The sequence below is a fragment of the Hypanus sabinus genome, chromosome 3, assembly GCF_030144855.1.
Source record: "Hypanus sabinus isolate sHypSab1 chromosome 3, sHypSab1.hap1, whole genome shotgun sequence".
In the NCBI taxonomy this organism is placed as follows: domain Eukaryota; kingdom Metazoa; phylum Chordata; class Chondrichthyes; order Myliobatiformes; family Dasyatidae; genus Hypanus; species Hypanus sabinus.
This window is the reverse complement of record NC_082708.1, coordinates 98,038,858-98,057,377: the sequence shown is the minus strand read 5'-3', so window position 1 is coordinate 98,057,377 and position 18,520 is coordinate 98,038,858. Positions and strand designations below refer to the sequence as shown.

General features: G+C 41.1%; 1 protein-coding gene and 1 long non-coding RNA gene across 2 annotated transcripts; one reads left to right on the top strand and one right to left on the bottom strand.

Moving 5' to 3' along the window:
* Positions 1-225: 225 nt before the first annotated feature.
* LOC132391537 (uncharacterized) lies at positions 226-8,365 on the bottom strand. Its single transcript, XR_009511258.1, has 3 exons — positions 7,873-8,365; positions 2,828-2,976; positions 226-254 (listed from the first exon to the last, which is right to left on the bottom strand). It is a non-coding gene; the product is annotated as an uncharacterized LOC132391537 (long non-coding RNA).
* A 31-nt stretch (positions 8,366-8,396) lies between these two features.
* On the top strand, positions 8,397-12,333 carry tada2b (transcriptional adaptor 2B). The gene has a single exon (XM_059964850.1). The coding sequence runs from the start codon at positions 8,582-8,584 to the stop codon at positions 10,013-10,015; it is 1,434 nt and encodes a 477-aa protein (XP_059820833.1). The 5' UTR covers positions 8,397-8,581; the 3' UTR covers positions 10,016-12,333.
* Positions 12,334-18,520: the final 6,187 nt, after the last annotated feature.

Below are 18,520 nucleotides of genomic sequence, written 5' to 3'. Positions count from 1 at the left end.
CTGGACTGAACTCTGGAACCTCCGTTCTCCAGCCCGGCGCTGATTTCACTGCGCCACCAGCCGACTGGAACAGGGCGGGGGGGGGGGGGGCCGGGTCAGGGTGAATCTTGTGAAGAAAAATTTAAGCCAAATACAAAGTTACACACTCGACACAGTGTCAACGGCAACGACTTAGAATGGTGGACGGCGTTCTCCTTCCTCGGTTTGTAAGTACGAGTTGTCCGTAAATCAGACGTTCGTAACTCGGGGACTACCTGTATACAAATATTAGAAGAAAGAAGAATTAAAAAATAAGTTACCTTAAAAATAAGATATACAAGATTTATAAGACAACAGTTACAAGATTTACAAGAGTTTCAAGTTCATACTGGTAAAACGATAGTGCAAGAATTACCGTAATATTATTGAGTAATGGTTCACATTCACACTGTCCAGATAAGAACTGATGGCGGTATTGCACAGGGTGTCCAAGATACAGGGTGTGGTAAATAGAGCTAAAAAGAGCTTAAACAAAGGTTAATAACAGTCTAACAAGAGGGGGGGTCATCATTTCCCTGGCTATAGGTTGACTCATTATAGAGCCTAATGGCTGAGGGTAAGAATTACCTCATGCAGCGCTCTTTGGAGCAGTGCAGTTATCTTAGTGTATTACTATAAGTGCACCTCTGTTCAGACAAGGTGGCATGCAGAGGGTGAGAAACATTGTCCAGAATTGCCACGATTTGATGTAGGGTCCTTTGGTCTACCACACCCTCCAGTGTGTGCAGTTTGACTCCTATAATAGGACCCAGCCTTTCTAATCAGTTTACTAAGCCTGTTGGCATCACCCATGTTGGTGCCATTCCCCCAGCACACCACCACAAAGAAAACTGTACTGATGACAACAGACTGGTTGAACAAATGATGAAGAGGCCTGCGTACTCCAGAGGGCTTCAGTCTCCTCGGGAAGTAGAGGTGACCCTGCTCCTTCTTGTATACGGCGTCTGTGTTGGTGTTCCACTCGTCTGTCATCCAGGTGCACCCCTAAGTACTTGTAGGTCCTCACCATCAGTAGTACCAGGGAGCAGTGCAGGCTTGGTCTTCCTAAAGTCCATCACCATCTCCTTTGTCTTACTGATGCTGAGCTGCAGGTGATTCAGCTTGCACCATTTGACAAACCCCTCAATCTTTTGCATTCATCCTCTTGTCCTCCCTTTATACACCAAACTATTGGGGCCTCATCAGAGAATCTCTGCAGATGACATGACTCAGCATTGTATCTAAAGTCCGAGGTGTACAGGGTAAACAGGAAGGGAGTCAATGCAGACCCCCTGGGGGCCCCAGTGCTGCTTATAGCCATGTCTAACACACAGCTCTGAAGCCACACAAACTGTGGTCTGCCAGTAAGGAGGTCCACTATCCAGGATACGATTTAAGTGCCGACCTACATTGAACAGAGCTTTTCCCCCAGCAGTGAGGGCTGTATGGTGTTGAAGGCACTTGAGAAATCAAAAACATGATCCTCACAGTGCTATCGTGCTTATTTAAATTAGTCTAGGCTCTGTTCAGCAGGTAGATGACAGCATTGTCAACTCTAATGTGCTCCTGGTCAGCAAACCTCAGGGGATTGAGGGCTGATCTGACCAGGGCTTGGTGGTGAGCCAAGACCAACCTCTCTAGGGTCATCATGATGCATGAGGCCAGGGCCACTGGATGGTAGTCATTTAAAACTTTCACTTGGCCCTTTGTGGGTACTGGGACCGCACATGATGTTTTCCACAGAGTCAGGACTCTTTCCAAGCTGGGGTAGAGTTCTCATCTGCAGTTTTAATAGTTGGAGTGTGCAGTATATGCTGACAGCTGTTCTATTTGCTGGTTGCATGTCAGAGTGACCAAACAAACACCAGACTATTCTGTTTTCAACAGTGTTTCCACATTGCCTACTAAATGGGGTAACGCAGTAACACAGCAGTTAGTGCAATCACTTTACAGTGCCAGTGATCAATGATTGAGGTTCGATTCGCACTGTAATCACTGTAATTAACACCATAAGGAGTTAGTATGATTTCCCCATAACTGCATGGGCTTTCTCCAGGTGCTTTGGTTTCCTCCCACATTCGAAAAGCACACGGTTAGGGCCTGCTATGTTGGCAACACTTGTGGGCTGCCTCCAACACAATCCTCAGACTGTGTTGATTGTTAACGCAGACCGACACATTACTCTGTATGTTTTGATGTACATATGACAAATAAAGCTAATATATTTTTAAAAGGTGCATCCACCTCCATAGGGACTCTTTATATCTAGAGACATCTTCTGGCCATGATGTGTAAAACATATGCAATTTTCAATTACAATATAAACAGAAAATGCTGGAGATGTTGACCTTATCAAGCAACATCTGTGGAGAAACAGAATTAACACCTTGCTGAAGGAGAACAGTGAGCATCACTGGTATTTTCAAACGATATTTTAGGTTTCTACCATCACTCAAATTTGCAACATGAACTGCCATTTCTCTCTCTAATAGCACCTTGGAAATTCCTTCATCACATGAATTACACCACTGCCATTCAAAGAGGAATTGGGGATGAGCACAAAATTTTGTCCTTTCTGACAACATGCAGATCCCATGAGGAAACTAAATAATTTCAGTAAATGTGAACTGATTCTCACACCCCATTTCCTAACCATCAATTCACCAGTACCCCCACTTCATGTGAAGTACATTGACTTCAGCTCTGTATATATCTTAATTTCAAGTTCTTATTTTCCTTAAGTTACCGCATAGCCCCAGCACTCTCCATGTTACCTTCTCTAACTTTGTAACTCTATTATCTTGCGCACCTCTACCATTTGAGCATTCACGATTTCCATTGTTCTGCTTCTGACATCCAAGTATTCAGTTGCCATGTCTTTAGCACCTGGATGCACTCCAAGATTGTATGGATCCTCGAATAGTCCCTGCTGATTCAAGAGTTTCACATGTGAGCAGCCTATTTAAGAAAACAAGAAACCATCAATGCATCACCTGAGATCAATAGCTGGCCAATTCTGTAATGTAAGGTGTTATAACAAGCCAACTAGAACATTACAATGTCATTGAACATGGCTTTAATGAAACCCCACATGCAGTATGGTGTCCAATTTTCCTAATACATTTGGTATTGAGGCAGTGCAGCAAAGATTCATTAGGGTGGTTCCTTGGTTGCCAGTTTCTAATGTGAAGTAAAGTCAAACAGACTTTACTTGAGACACAAGGCTTAACAGGATAGATATGGGATGGGAACACGAGGAAATCTGCAGATTTCCAGCATCTGCAGATGCTGGAAATTCAAGTAACACACACAAAATGCTGGTGGAACACAGCAAGCCAGGCAACATCTATAGGAAGAAGTACAGTCGATGTTTCAGGCTATGATCCTTCATCAGGACTAATGATATGGGATGGAGATGAAGAGTCACAGTCTCAAATTAAGGGTGAGTCTGTTTTGGTAAAAACAAATTTAGAAAGATGAGTTTGGTAATTTTCTACTACTGATGGTTACAGATGCTCAGTCCTCGAATGCATTCAAAACTGAACAAATATCTGGAATTTAGAGAAATTAAGGGATATTGGTAAAGAGCAGGGAATGTTGAACTGAAAGAACAATCACAAGCTTGTTGAACGGTGGACACAAGAGAACCTGCAGACGTGGGAGGAACACAGCAGGTCAGACAACATCTTGGTCTTGGTCCAAAACATCAACTGTTATTCCCCTTCACAGATGCTGCTTGACCTCCAACATTTTGTGTGTGATAATGAGCAGCAATGTTCAAAAAGTTTAAAGTAAAATTTATTATCAGAGTACATACAGGTCACCACATACAAACCTAAGATTCTTTTTCTGTGGGCATACTTAGCAAATCTATAGGCTGTAACTAAACAGGATCCGTAAACTGTGCAAATGTAGATATAAATAAGTATCAATAAATAATGAGCATGAAATAACAAGATAAAAAATTCTTTATTGAGTGTAGCTATCCCCTTTTGTTCAAGGGCCTGATGGTTGAGGGGTAATAACTGTTCTTGTACCTGGTAGTGCTCTTTTACCTTCTACCTGATGGTAGCAGCATAAAAAGAGCATGGCCTGGGTGATAAGGATCTTTGATGATTGATGCTACTTTTTTCTGGCACTGTTTCATGTAGATGTGCTCAATGGTTGGGAGCGTTTTACCCGTGATGTACTGGACAGAATCCACTACCTTTTGTAGGACTTCCCGCTCAAAAGCATTGGCGTTCCCATCCCAGGCTTTCCACCTGATGCACTATCAATTACTCCAAAAGACTGGAAGTAGAGTAAATACTGAAAGGCTTTTATTAACAGATCTACGTCCATGCTGTATGTCTGTCTTGGACAGTAGGAGGAGCAGTGACACAATCACCTTTATTCAGGGGTCTGTGAGAGGAGCAGTCAGCGGAGGGGCGTGTCCAGGCATATCCAGACAGATAACCCAGTTATAACCTATTTACATGGTTTACCACATCACCAAAGCAAGATCCTGGGTCCAAATGCCCTGTGACTGTTCTTATGCTCTTAAATAGTCATGTACATACTGTAACTGAAAGGGGAGCATCAATCTGCCTCTGATTATGGTTGTGTTGCTTCGGCGTCAGGCAGTGTTAAAGCCCCCAGATAAAGTTCAAGCTCAAACATTGAAATTTTATTGTGGTGCTATTAAATCATCCCCAATTTTGGCATTACTGGAGAAATGAGTCAATTATCTTTATATCTACGTAAGTGACAGTTGCAGTTGTTTATTGGGTTAACATAGTGCATAAAGTTGGTCATCTAATTTGGCAACTTTAATAAAAATTGTTGGGAGAACTTCATTCATAAAATCTTCATTTTTGGGCGGAGAAATGAACAGCCACAAAACGTTGGGTTGTTTAATGTGGAATATAGTCCCAGTGTACCTCTTCTCTGTTTTTCCCTTTGCCTGTGGTTGATTGAAGCCTTCAAGAAAAGATCAAGATGAAGATTTATTGTATATCAGTGTTACAGATACAGTAATTCAACAATACATATATTAAAGGCAAATATTATGGTTTCTTACATATCAATACAGATGGTTCAAAAGATCCAATGACAGGTCATTGAGGTGTTTTTGTTTATGTTCCAAAGTTTCAAGTGGCTATTAAAAAAAGATTATCAGATAAAGTATCAGCGTTCTTGTCTAATATGGTTGCTATCAATTTAGTCTTGGAATGTGATGAACATCTCACTCAATGTCAGCAAGACTAAGGAGCTGAACATTGATTACAGGAGGAGCAAACTGGAGGTCTGTGAATCAGTCCTCAACAGGGGATCAGAGGTGGAGAAGGTCAGCAACTTTAAATTCCTTGGTGTTATCATTTCAGAGGATCTGTTCTGGATCCAGCACTAAGTGCAATTACAAAGAAAGCACAGCAGCACCTCTGTTTTCATAGATGTTTGTGAAGATTTGGCATGTCATCTAAAACTCTGACAAACTTCCGTAGAACTGTGATGGAAAGTGTATTGACTGGTTGCATCACGACCAAGTACGTAAACACCAATGCCTTTGAATGGAAAAGCCTACAAAATGTAGTGGATACAGCCTGGTTCTTCACGGGTAAAGCTCTCCCCACCACTGAGCACATTTATAAGGAGCCCTGGTGCAGGACTTCCACCACCAAGCTCTCTTCTTGCAACTGCCATGATGAAGAAGGAACAGGAGACTCAAGACCCACACCACTAGGTTCAGGAATAGTTATTACCCTTCAACCATCAGGTTCTTGAAACAGAGGGGATAAATTCACTCAGCTTCTCTCACCCTGATACTAAACTGATCCCACAACCTATGAAATCTCTTTCAAGGACCCTTCATCTCATACTCTTAATATTGATTGCTTATTTATTTATTATCATTTATTTTTCTTTTTTCATTGCACAGTTTGTTGTCTTTTGCACAGTGGTTGTTTGTCCATCTCGTTGTGTGTGTTTTATCACTGTTTCTTTGTACTGTGGATGCCCACAAGAAAACAAATCTCAAGGTTGTATATGATGGCATACAGTTGCAAGTAAAAGTTTGTGAACTCCTTGCCACTACTTGATTTTCTGCATTAATTACACATAAAATGTGGTCTGATCTTCATCTAAGTCACAATAATAGACAAAGCCAATCTGCCTAAACTATTTACACACAAACAATTGGACTTGTTCTCGTCAATACTGAGCACATCCTTTAAACATTCACAGTCTGGATTCAAAATAGTATGTGAACCTCCGGGGTAATGCCTTTTACCAAAACTATTTGGAATCAGGTGTTCCAATCAATGAGATGAATTTGGAGATGTGGATTGTAGCAGTGCTCTGCCCTATCAAAAAGACACACAAGGTCAGGTTACTGAAAGAGCCTGCTCTTCTGAGGAAAGATCTGTTTATGTGCACCATGTCTCAATCAAAACAACTTTCAGAGAACCTTAGGAGGAGAATTGTAGAGATGCATGAAGCTGGAAAAAAGCATTTCTAAAGACCTGAGTGTTCATTAGTCTACAGTAAGAGAAATTGTCTACAAGTGGAGGTAATTCAGTACTCTCTCCAGGAGTGAGCATCCTGAAAAGATCACATCAAAAACACAACATGTAATGCTTAAGGAGGTGAAAAAGAAGACAAGGGTAACAGCAAAAGACCTGCAGAAATCTCTAGAAATTGCTAAAGTCTCTGTTCATGTGTCCACTATAAGAAAAACACTGAACAACAATGAAGACAGCATGGAGGAAACCCCTACTCTCCAGAAACAAAAATACTACTGCACGTGTCAAATTTGCAAAAGATCACCTGGATGTTTCATAACCTTATTAGACAATGTTCTGTGGATAGATGAAACAAAAGTTGAACTTTAGGCTGAAATGCACACTGCTATGCCTAGGAGGAAAAAAGGCACTGCACACCAACACCAAAAGCTCATCCCTTCTATGAAGCACGGTGGAACGAGCATCATGGGTTGGGGCTGCCTCAGAGCCTGGACAAACTGCAACTGTCAAAGGAACAATGAATTCAAAATTGTATCAAGATCTGTCACCTGAAGCTTAATAGAAGTTGTATGATGCAACAAGACAATGATTCAAAACATGAGTAATCAACAACAGAATGGTTTAAAAAGAAGAAAATTCACATGTTGAAATGGCCAAGTCAGAGTCCAGACCTGACACAATTAGGATAAAATGGCATTACCTGACAAGCTGTTCATGTTCAGTTTTGTATGGAGGAATGGTGTCAAATTCCTCCTCGCCATTGTGTACGTCTAACCAGCAGTTACATGAAACGTTTGGTGGAGGTTATTGCTGCTAAAAGAGGTTCTATCAGTTATTAAATATAAGGATTTGTGTACTTTTTCTGGCCTGGATTGTGAATGATTAAACAATGTGTTCAATAAAGAAATGAAAAGTACAATTATTTGCGTGTTATCGTTTAGGCAGATTGTGCTTGTCTATAGTTGTGACTTAGATGAAGATCAGACCACATTTTATGAGTAATTAGTGCTGAAAACCAGATAATTGCAAAGAGTTTACAAACATTTTCTTGCAAATGTATATGTACTTTGAAAATAAATTTACATTGAACTTTGAAGAAGTACAGAATTTCTTATGGGTTCCTGTCCTTGTTGGTGGTTGAAGGAAATGAGGTAGTAGACATTGTAGCCAAGTAATCATTTAAAATTAAAGTTGTAAATGTATTGGGGAGGTGAAAGCCATTATTTAAAAAGTCTATTCAATCACTGTGGCAACGTAGTTGGGGTAAGAAAAACACAGCATTTATATAACATTCAGAGGATGGTGGGAGCTGAAATGGGAGATAGATATAACAGGAAGAAAGAAGTATACTTACACTTCTACATATTAGACATACCAAATTGAATACTTTCTGTTCACAAATGTACTTGAAACAGGAATTTACAGGGACTGCAGTGGTCAACAACAGTGCAGCATATATTATTTGAATGCAGTTCCTATGAGATTCAAATGAAACATCCAATTGATAGATTGAGAGCTTTGGGACAGACAGTTTAACATGATAGTTTGTTAGGAGGGTAGAGATACATCTCTGCCAAGGAGGTGTATGGTGTTCCTTCTCTCCACAAGCTCGCAGGTCACCCTTGGGCAAAGTGTAACAGCTGCTTAGCCCCTCCACCCCACTACCGATCAGGGTAATAGGAGCAGGTGGTGGATGGTTGTATGAGCACAAGGCACGTATTATACATTATGGTTATGTGACCAATGTTGCCAGACAATCTCTGAAGAGCACTGATAATGGCTGGGGACACCCATCTTGTAAGGGCACTGCCCAGAAAAAGGCAAAGGCAAACCATTTCTGTGAAAAAATTTACCATGAACAATCATTGTCAACAGACCACCATCGCCCACATTACACAACACAGCACAGAATGAGCAAATTAAGATTATGATTGCCATTGATATAAGAGTCTCTGAAATACATTCGCTTTTGATATTATTTCAGGTCTTTTCGGGGGGCGGGGGTTAAAGTGGGTGCACGGCCTGTCTCTGCTCTACACTCCCTCCCTCAGCACAAGACGGTAATGGCCTTTCACCCGGCGCCGGGCCCGCCGACCGCGCATGCGCCGGCCGCTGACGGGAGGAGGGAGCGAGCGAGCGGCCGGACGTGCACTGCGCAGGCTCGGCACACAATGGCGGAGCTGGGTAAGAAGTACTGCGTTTACTGCCTGGCTGACGTGACGAGCCTCCGGCTCCGCTGTACCGAATGCCAGGACATCGAGCTGTGCCCCGAGTGCTTCTCGGCAGGTGCCGAGATCGGCAACCACCGGCGCTGGCACGGCTACCAGTTGGTGGATGGTGGCAGGTTCACGCTGTGGGGGCCCGAGGCCGAGGGCGGCTGGACGAGCCGTGAGGAGCAGTTGCTGCTCGACGCCATCGAACAGTACGGGTTCGGCAACTGGGAGGACATGGCCGCGCACGTAGGGGCGCGCGCGCCGCCGGAAGTGATGGAACACTACGTCAGCATGTACATCCACGGTAACCTGGGGCGCGCGTGTATCCCGGACACCATCCCCAACCGCGTGACCGATCACACGTGTCCGAGCGGCGCGCCCCTGTCGCCCAGCCTGACTACGCCGCTACCGCCGCTCGATATCACCGCGGCAGAACAGCAGCAGCTGGGCTACATGCCGCTGCGCGACGATTACGAGATCGAGTACCTGCAGGACGCCGAGACGCTCATCAGCGGCTTGGCGCTCAACTACGACGACGAGGAGGTGGACATCGAGCTGAAGCGCGCGCACGTCGACATGTACGTCAGGCAGCTGCGCGAGCGCCAGCGGCGCAAGAACATGGCGCGCGACTACAGCCTGGTGCCCGCCTTCCTGGGCCGCGAGCGGAAGGAGCGCGTGCCGCGCCGCAAGGTGACCAAGGAGGAGCGCGAGCTGCGCGCCAAGCTGCGGCCCATCTGCCAGTTCCTGTCGGCGCGCGAGTTCGACGACTGCTTCGATAACCTGCACAAGGAGCGCGCGCTGCGCGCCAAGATCCGCGAGCTGCAGCGCTACCGGCGCAACGGCATCGCCAAGACCGAGGAGTCGGCCGAGTACGAGGCGGCGCGCCACAAGCGGGAGCGCCGCAAGGAGCTGCGGGGCAACGGCGGCGGCGGCGGCACCGGGGCGGCGGGCAGCGCCGCCGCCAGCACCGCCAACTCGGCCTCGGCCAAGCGCCCCAAGGACGAAGCGGGAAGGGAGGCGGCGGCCGCCGAGTTCAGCAGCGCCATGGAGAACCTGCCCGGCTTCGATCTGCTGTCCGAGCGGGAGAAGGTGCTGTGTGGCTCGCTGAACCTCAGCCCCGGCCGCTATCTCACTGTCAAAACCATCATCATCAAGGACTACCTACAGAAAAGGCAGGGCATCCCTTCCAAGAGCCGGCTGCCTAGCTACCTAGACAAGGTTTTGAAGAAGAGGATATTGAATTTCTTAACCGAAAGCGGGTGGATTGCCCGGGACACTTCTTGATGCGAAATAACTTGTCAGCAAACTTTGACTGAAGTGTGCAACTGTTGAGTCAGCAAAAGGTTTCCATGAGGTGGCATTAAATCGAACTATTTTTAATTGTGCAGGGAATACAAATATCACATGAATCCTATTTAACAGGAAGCATCCTTACCATAACAGACCCCATAATCATTAAAGTCTTTGCCCTAAATAACAGGGATGACGACTAGGTGCTGGCTGCAGACTCTGAGCCTTAAGTTGTTCAGCCACAAAGCTAAGGAATTTAAAACTGTGATTTTGAATACCATAATTTTCTATTTATTAGTAGACCAGAGCAGAAACTCAAGTCAGATCCTTCAGACTGTTTTGAAGTTTAAACAGTAGCTCAGCAAAGTTAGTTTGCTGCAAGATCTGGGTTATATGTGATTCAGGAATATGTTTTATTGTTGTAAATAATAAGGGACTTCTGATCACATAGTCTGATTGATTTTGTGGCACTCAGTAAGAGTTGAGTGTTACCCCATGAGGTAGGTTAGCCACAGGTGATCTAAGTCTTGCAAAATGGTAGGCAAGCAACTGCCTAGTGGGCATTTCTAAGCTTTATTAAGAGGTCAAAAATGTTTGCAATTTTATTTTCTGTTAGTTTAAGTCTCTGGAATTCTAAAGGATTGACAGTTTGGCTAGAGATTCAGCACTGTGCAATTCCATCAGAGAAATTTGCGGCTGACTGTTGCCGACTCAGTGGATATGTTGGAGATGATCTATAAGTGATGTGCTGATTTCAGACATTTGCTAATACTTTGCTCTAAATTGGAACTGATGAAAGATCACTGATTTGACAACTGAACTGCTTCTCTCTCTATAGATGCTGTTTCCCCAATATTTTTTCTTCCATATTTCCAATGTCAGCAGTTTTTGCCTCAAAACATTTATATAAAATAGTTACTTAAAAAAAACTTGATGGGCTTTTATTTTAGTTTATAACTGCTCACCTTGCTATGTAAAGTTGAGTGCAATATTTGGCTGTTGATTTTTTTTACTTATTAAATATTTGCTCTCACTAAAGCTCTGCGTCTTCTCTCCCCCCCCCAAACCATTCAAGTTTCATGTTGCCGTTTTTGGACTGTGCAGATCTCACTGAAATGGGGACCTATCATCATTTGGGGGGGGGGGAAAGAAATCAGCCTTTGTAGCAACTCCTTGTTTTAACTTCTGTTTCCTAATTTAAAATTTTACCAGAATGAGATGAGGAAAATTCATTGTTTAAAAATGATAAATTGCATTGAGTGAATTAAAAATTTATTCATAAGGGTGACAAGGAAATTGTACTTCCATCCTGAGTGTAAACATCCATTGAGAAGTGTCATTAAAAAGGCACAACCTGTTACGAAAATTACTCAAAATAGGTGTTTCGTTTGTATAATGTTTCCAGATTTGTGACATATACTGAAGATATATTCTTTTCAGTTCAATAGGTAACGTTACAGTTACCTGTAAGTAATATACATCAAAAATAGCAGTATAAAGCTTATTTATTGAGATATAATACAGAACAGGTCCTTCCGGCCCTTTCAGCCATTCCCCCTAGCAATCCCCCAATTTAACCCAAGCCTTATCACTGGAAAACTTACAATGACCAATGACTGTGTTTGGACTGTGGTAGGAAACCAGAGCACTCGGAGGAAATACATGGAATTGGTCACGGGGGGAACGTATCACTGGTGCTCTGAAGCATTGTGCTGACCACTAAGTTACTGTGCCGAGAGTCTTGCCATGTACAAAAAAATTTGGTTACATTCCAACTGATGAACGATAGGCTTGCTTTAGAATTTCTGGTACCATTCACTTCATTTTAATTCCATTTATACAAAGAATGCTCGTGCCACTGCACAGCTATAACTGCAGAATCTGACTAGAATGAAAAGTGATGTTTCTGATTACTGATTAAGACTAGCTTTTTGTCACATACATCAAAACAGTGAAATGCATTGTTTGCATCAATGAACAACTGTGCTGGTTGGGGGGGTGGGGGTGATGCTTGTATGTGTTGCCACGTTTCCAGTGCAAACATAGCCTGCCCACAGCTTACCCTAACCCTTTGGAATGTGGGGGACACCAGAGCACCCAGAGGAAACCCACGGAGAGTTTACAAATAACAGTGGGAATTGTATGTACCCTGATCTTCAAATTTATTGCTAGTGCTGTAAAGCTTTATGCTAATCACTAAGCTACCAGTTTTGCATTCTTTTCAAGATGTCTGAAAATGGAGACTATAAGCCTTTGTACCAAAGCTACAGTATTGGTACCTTACGTTTTTTGTAAATAAAAGTGAACTTCGTTCTTTGCTTTTGTATCAGATTTTTTAACCTTTTGAAAGCTTATACTCTTTGGGAAGTGATTGACCTGGTAAGCTTCCATTAATAACTTGGCCAAGGAATTTTTTTCCCCTATAAGTGAATTGAGAGCAGTTGTATCACTCTGATTGACGTGCAAACTCTGAATTTGCTTGACCTTCTAATTCGTATAAATTGTCTTTTAATTTCCATCAGGTTTGCATTCAACAGATAACTTGCTTCCACTAGTATTTCTTCCATTGAATATGAATTAAAGTACAGTTAAAATGTAATCAGGTTCATTGAAGACACCTTTGTTATTTCTTATTCAGTGGATTTCTCCTCTGTGTAAGCTGTGAATTGGTCATCAGTTGATATTTTAACAAATATTGGCAATGAAAATGAATAAAGTTTGTCACAATAGAATTTTGGAAGCATGTCATCTGCCAGAATTTATTTTTTAAATTATAACTGGAGTTAGATTAAGGATTTGTATATTGTAATTCATTCCTGTCTGGTTGTTAATTTTGTATAAAAATACAAATGCCTGCAATATAAAACCCAGAGCTCAGGATGAATTCTAGACTCGTGCAGAATTTTCTGATCTTAGCTTGGGTTGTAAGTGGTTCATGCCACAGTTGACATTTTTTAAGTTTTGAAGAGGAGGGTTAGCTATGCAGTTTGTGCTTTGTTCGACAAGCATGAGGTATGTGGAGATAAGGTACAATGGGAAGTCCAATTGACTTAGGAATGTCTGATTTGATGCCTGTGTCAGTATTGAATTATTGGTTATTTGTGTTTTTGTGATTCTAGAAATAGTTATAGTCACCTGTGACTTGTAGTTTTGAGTTCTAATTTGAGTTGTTGGGGTGATTGTTCTCTAATTTAAAAAAGGTTGTGATTGAACCTCTTTCCCAATTTTTGTGTCTCTTCTCCACCCCTTGCAGTAAGTGAGCCACAGTTTAGGGTGGTTAGCAATCATTGGAAGTGGTAGGTACCAGGGACAAGGAGAAGCGGACAAACCATTGGTATGTCTGACTCCATTGTTTTCTGCTACTGGCTGAAAAATGCTTCATTTACTGTATCAGAATTTCCTATTTTGCGAATATCTAGAATCTTTAAAGAAAAGATGTATAAAGGATGGGTTGTGACTTAGTCAAAGGCATCATAAGTTGATGTCACATTAACACAGCAAATTAGAAGATTTCTTTATTTGAATAGAAAGGGTACCATGCTTTCTAAATTATAAAATCAGCAATATTCTGAATTTGCTGTATCAAATTGTATCAGTGGATTTCTTGCACTGTTTCTGGGATGTTACTAACACCCATCATGAAATTGTTTACAAGTTTCTTGGAAAAATTTTAGAAGGTCCACATCCTTTGCCTTTCTCCATAATTAAGTCCCATTTTGTTGAGTGTGACAAGATTCGGATGCTGTGACCTGATAGGTCAACTTGCTGGCCCTACTCACTGTACATTCTGCGAAGATGTTTTGGAAACAAGACTGAGAAAGCTATCTATGTGATTTGGTGTAGAGGAGATATTTAAAATACAACCTGAAGACTAATCTTTGAATGCAAGGTTGAAGTTCGGGCAGCTCTGTGAAATTACTTTTCTGCTGCTTGCACAATTTACCTATCCAGCAGCTAAATGTGGCAGACAGCATAGTGAAAGGTCATAACTGTGATGTATAAACATACAGTGTAATATATGAATCATATTCTTTTTAAATGTCTTTTAGGAAGTTAATGTGATAGGAATGACTCCAGCTGAGGATAAATAATTTGAACAAGGTTTTACATCTTGTGTGCCTAAGTTAATTGGTATCTGGATAAGTGGTAAAGCACCTAATTTGGTGCTGGGGTATCTCTTAGAAAATCAAAGGCATGTAGCTTAATTTTATTTTTGTTACTGGCAAGGCAGAGACGTTCTTTCCTTTTGTTGGCTTGAACTTAAAATCTGACTTAAGTGCTAGGAAGCACTTCTAGTACCACCAGAGTAGAAAGACATTTTGGTCAAAGAATGAAATTACTCTTAGACAATTCTATTCCAACAGTATAAAATGTGTCCAGTTAGTAGAGTCGTGTTGATGTGTGTCAGATGGAAACCCTTTTGACTATCTATTTTTAACTGACTTTTGGTGTCTTAAAGGATGGTACTGAAATTAATTTGTGAAGAGGAAGATGCCATTTTAAAATGTACTTGGCTTTACTAGGAAAGTCAATACCCTGAATGCAGTTTGAAAATGGTGTTCAGAAGTACAGTGACAAAACACATTTCAGGATTTTGAATTTATTTCTCATCTTATACCATTTAATTTATTGCCTTTACTGCCCTTGGAAGGGGAAACAGATGTCATTTCATGCAACAGGGTACAATGCAAAGATAATCCTGTATACACTGTAAACAACTTGTTTTGCTATTAATATATTTTGTAAACATAAGTATTACATGTTATATAATGTTATTACCCTCTGAATATTGGTTGTGAGTGGCAATTTTTAAAAAGATGAAACTTTCTGAGATGGAAGTTAAAGGAAGAATAGAGGGTTTTTATTGAATCTTTAGTGTCAGTTCAGAGTTTTTAAAATTACATTTTAGATAAATTATTATTTTGGAGTATTTTATTGCTTGCTGTTCAAAGGATAGATTAGCTGCCTACAAAGATTTGCAGGGCACTTGCATTTGCAATAGTGTTGAATACGTTCACAATTTTTAATGATTTGAGAGTTTTTAATTTCAAAGTTTAAATGCTGCCTGTAGTTGATACTTTCAGCATTGCTGCTTGTTTTTGGAATGAATGTATAGGACACTAAACATTTTTAAATTGGATGCTTAAAGTTTCTGGTTATACTTCCCTCTTGTTCAGTATTGTGAAAGTAATTTCTGTTCATTCCACCCTTCGCTACTATTAAAAATGTACGTCACAGTGAATGTGTTCTAAGCGTAATCAAATTGCTTACTTTGCATTGCACAGAATAGGTGGTGATTCTGTGCTCTATTAACAGGATGTAAGTGTCTAAATATTATGATTACCAGTCGAAGGGCATTTCTGACCATGACTATTGCCAAGGCTGGCATCTGACTATTCCTGGTGATGTGCTGTATAAGACATCTGGTCTACTTGCATAGAATAAGGGTCAGAGAAAGGTATTACTGAGTCAAAACTCTGTAATGACCATTGTCAAAACTCAATGATATAGGACAGTTTGGAAACAGGCCATTTGTCAGCCATAAAGCTCTTCATTAAATACTTATTTTCTGCTTCCCCCATTTTACCATCAAACCATTTCTACACATTAGGGACGCTATAGTGGTCAATCACTTACCAACCTGTATACCTGTATCTTTGGAACATTTGGGTTGAGCTTCTTCCTACGAAGAATACAAACTGCATTCAGTAACACCGGGGTGACTAGACCTGTGGAAGCAGTAGCCACTAGCTACATCACTGAAAATATTTAATTATAGCGTTCCAGGATTTTTTTGATATTAAATTCTAGTTTAATTGTTTTGCAAAGGTATGTCATTTCAATATAGTATGTGCAGTACCGATTTAAAATGCCCAGAAAGGTATCAAATGTCTGTTACCTTTTTATTTCATAAGAAATTAATTATAACATAGGATAGTAGAGCACAGTATTGGGCTTTTGGCACACGATATTGTTAATTTAATCTGAGATCAATCTAATACTTCACTCCCACATAGTCCTCTATTTATCTTTCGTCTATAGAAGCTGGTATGTAATCTGCCATAATGCTCTTAAAATTGGTTGAACAATTTATTCCTTGAATTTTTTTTATCTGTAGCAATGGTTTAATCATTAAAGAAAGTCATTACAAGGGGTTTAACAATTGTCAGTGCAGGGTAAGATTTTTAATTTAAAATCCTGGTTCCTTGGTTGGAGGACTGATGGAGTTGCTCTGGGAGTCAATATAGGAGGCCTGTGAGAAAATGATTTTTGGATATTGGGATATGATAAGGTAGCATGGAAGTAAAAGATCAACCTTGATCTTGATGCTAGATCAGATATGTGCCAGCGAATGGCCTACTTAAAATTTTTATTGTGTTCCAGATAATAAATCACTTTAAACTCATGTATAATTTTGAAATCAGTTGTCCTTATTTTTCCTCACTCCTACTGCCCACATAGCATATTACATAGGTTAATTATTGTAAAGATTTAATCCTTTTCTGTTTTATGAACTAACTTGCATCCTAGCTGCCCCTATTAAATCAACGTGCTGTTTTTCCAATATCTTCAACTTTTATTTTTCTAATGTATATTTGTTACACTACACTGCCTAAGTGCTGTGCATAATGGGCTTATTCTGCAATCCTAATTGTTGAGGAAGAATTTATTGTCATGTTTATTAATTAAAAACTTCAGTGAAAGCTGTTGTTGTGGTGTTATTGATCCATAAATTTAAACATAGCCTCCACTTTATGGAGGTTCATTATTTGGTTTTTACATTTTGTTTTTTAAAAGAAAGTCTCAATGTTTCTTTTTGTTGATGCATATTATTAAGCAACTTGTAATTTCTGCACTGAATGGTAATTTTATCCAGGATCCATAACAATCTAGCTCCTGTTTCCCACTAGGATCACAAAATTGTCTCCAATGTTCTTGCTGAATAAGAAAATAACATGATCTCGGGAATTGAATGTTCAATTTGATTTAATTTTGTTGAAGGGAACCATTGGAATTCAGCAGCTTTGGCTGGGGTTAAGTTGAATGATGAGAATATAAATGTTTCAGTTGAGTTGAGTGGTCCAAACACTGACAGATCAAGGTACCCAATGTTGAATGGCTGTATAACAGACTAAAGGGGTATATAGGGTAGAGTGTGAAGACTAGTCTTTCAGTGGGTGGAACTTAGAAGTTTTGAATGACGAATCCAAGCAGCAGAACAGGAAGTGTTGCATTATGGATCTTTGGGTGAGAGGAGTAGCAAGAAGTTATAGTAATTGATTAAAATTTTCATAAAATTGTTCCATTTAGTCCTTCAACCTGGACAAACCCACAAAAGTAATAGAACTATAGTTCATTGGCACGTTCACAACTGCATTAGTGCTGCATCCTGCACTCAAGCAGAACTTGTCAATTGTATTACCTTCACTGTGAGTTTGCACCTTGCCCTCAAATTCAATGTAGTCAATTCTGATGTCTCCTGGATTGCCTTGTCTCTGTAGGAGAATTACTGACATTTACAATAATACCACTGACTCCATAGCTACCTGAACCCATCTAGTCTCTTATAACAACTTTGTTCCGTTGACAATTTTTTTTTGTTCCTGCTGCCTCTTCTCAGGAAAGCTTTATTCTAGGATGTTTGAAGTATCTTGAGGGTATGCGAACTCTCATCTACTGCTTGATGGAGCCCTCACTTGAATTTTCTATTTCCTGCTCTACTGGTTCTACCCCATATGCCACCCAGCACAGAGGCAGAGTTCCCTTAGTCTCCATTTTTCATTTCATTAGTTGATACGCATCCTTGTCATTTCTGCCTGCAGCAGCAGGATTCCAACATCAATCATATCTTTCACTTCTGCTTTCAGGGGTTCTATTCTCTTTACATCTATTTGACTGCTCATTTTGTCACTCTTTCTTTCAACTATAGGAAGTACAGCACTTGTCCCTATGCCACCTCCCTCATCACCATCCTCAACCTGCTCAGCCCTTGTAGGTCAAAGATTTACCATTGTCTACTGCATTCAGTGCCCTTAATTTGGAATCTTCTACCTCAGTGAGCTCAAACATGCAAAATTGTCACCTAATGTACGCTGTGTCTGACTTCCCAGGTGTGTGCCATTTCAACTACCTCCATTGACCTGTCAACTCAGTCCTTGGATCTCTCTACTGTCGGGCTGAGATGCAATGCAAAGTAGGAGATCAATACCTCATTGCTTTAGTAGTCTACAACTCTGGCATTAACACTAAATTTTTGTAACCACAATTCATTGTACTTCTTTCTGCCCTTCTGGCCCTCTTCCCCCACCTGGTTCCCTCTGCTTATGCACTGCTCTTTGTTGTCTTACCTCTTCCCCTGTTCCACCGTTATCTGGTTCCACATCTTCCTTGTCAGCGCCTGTAACGTAGTTTCCAGCCTCCCTTTTCTAATCCCATGCCCATACCCTACCTATGTTGAGCTCACTGAGTTATGTCTCCCACCCCTCAACACCCCCACAA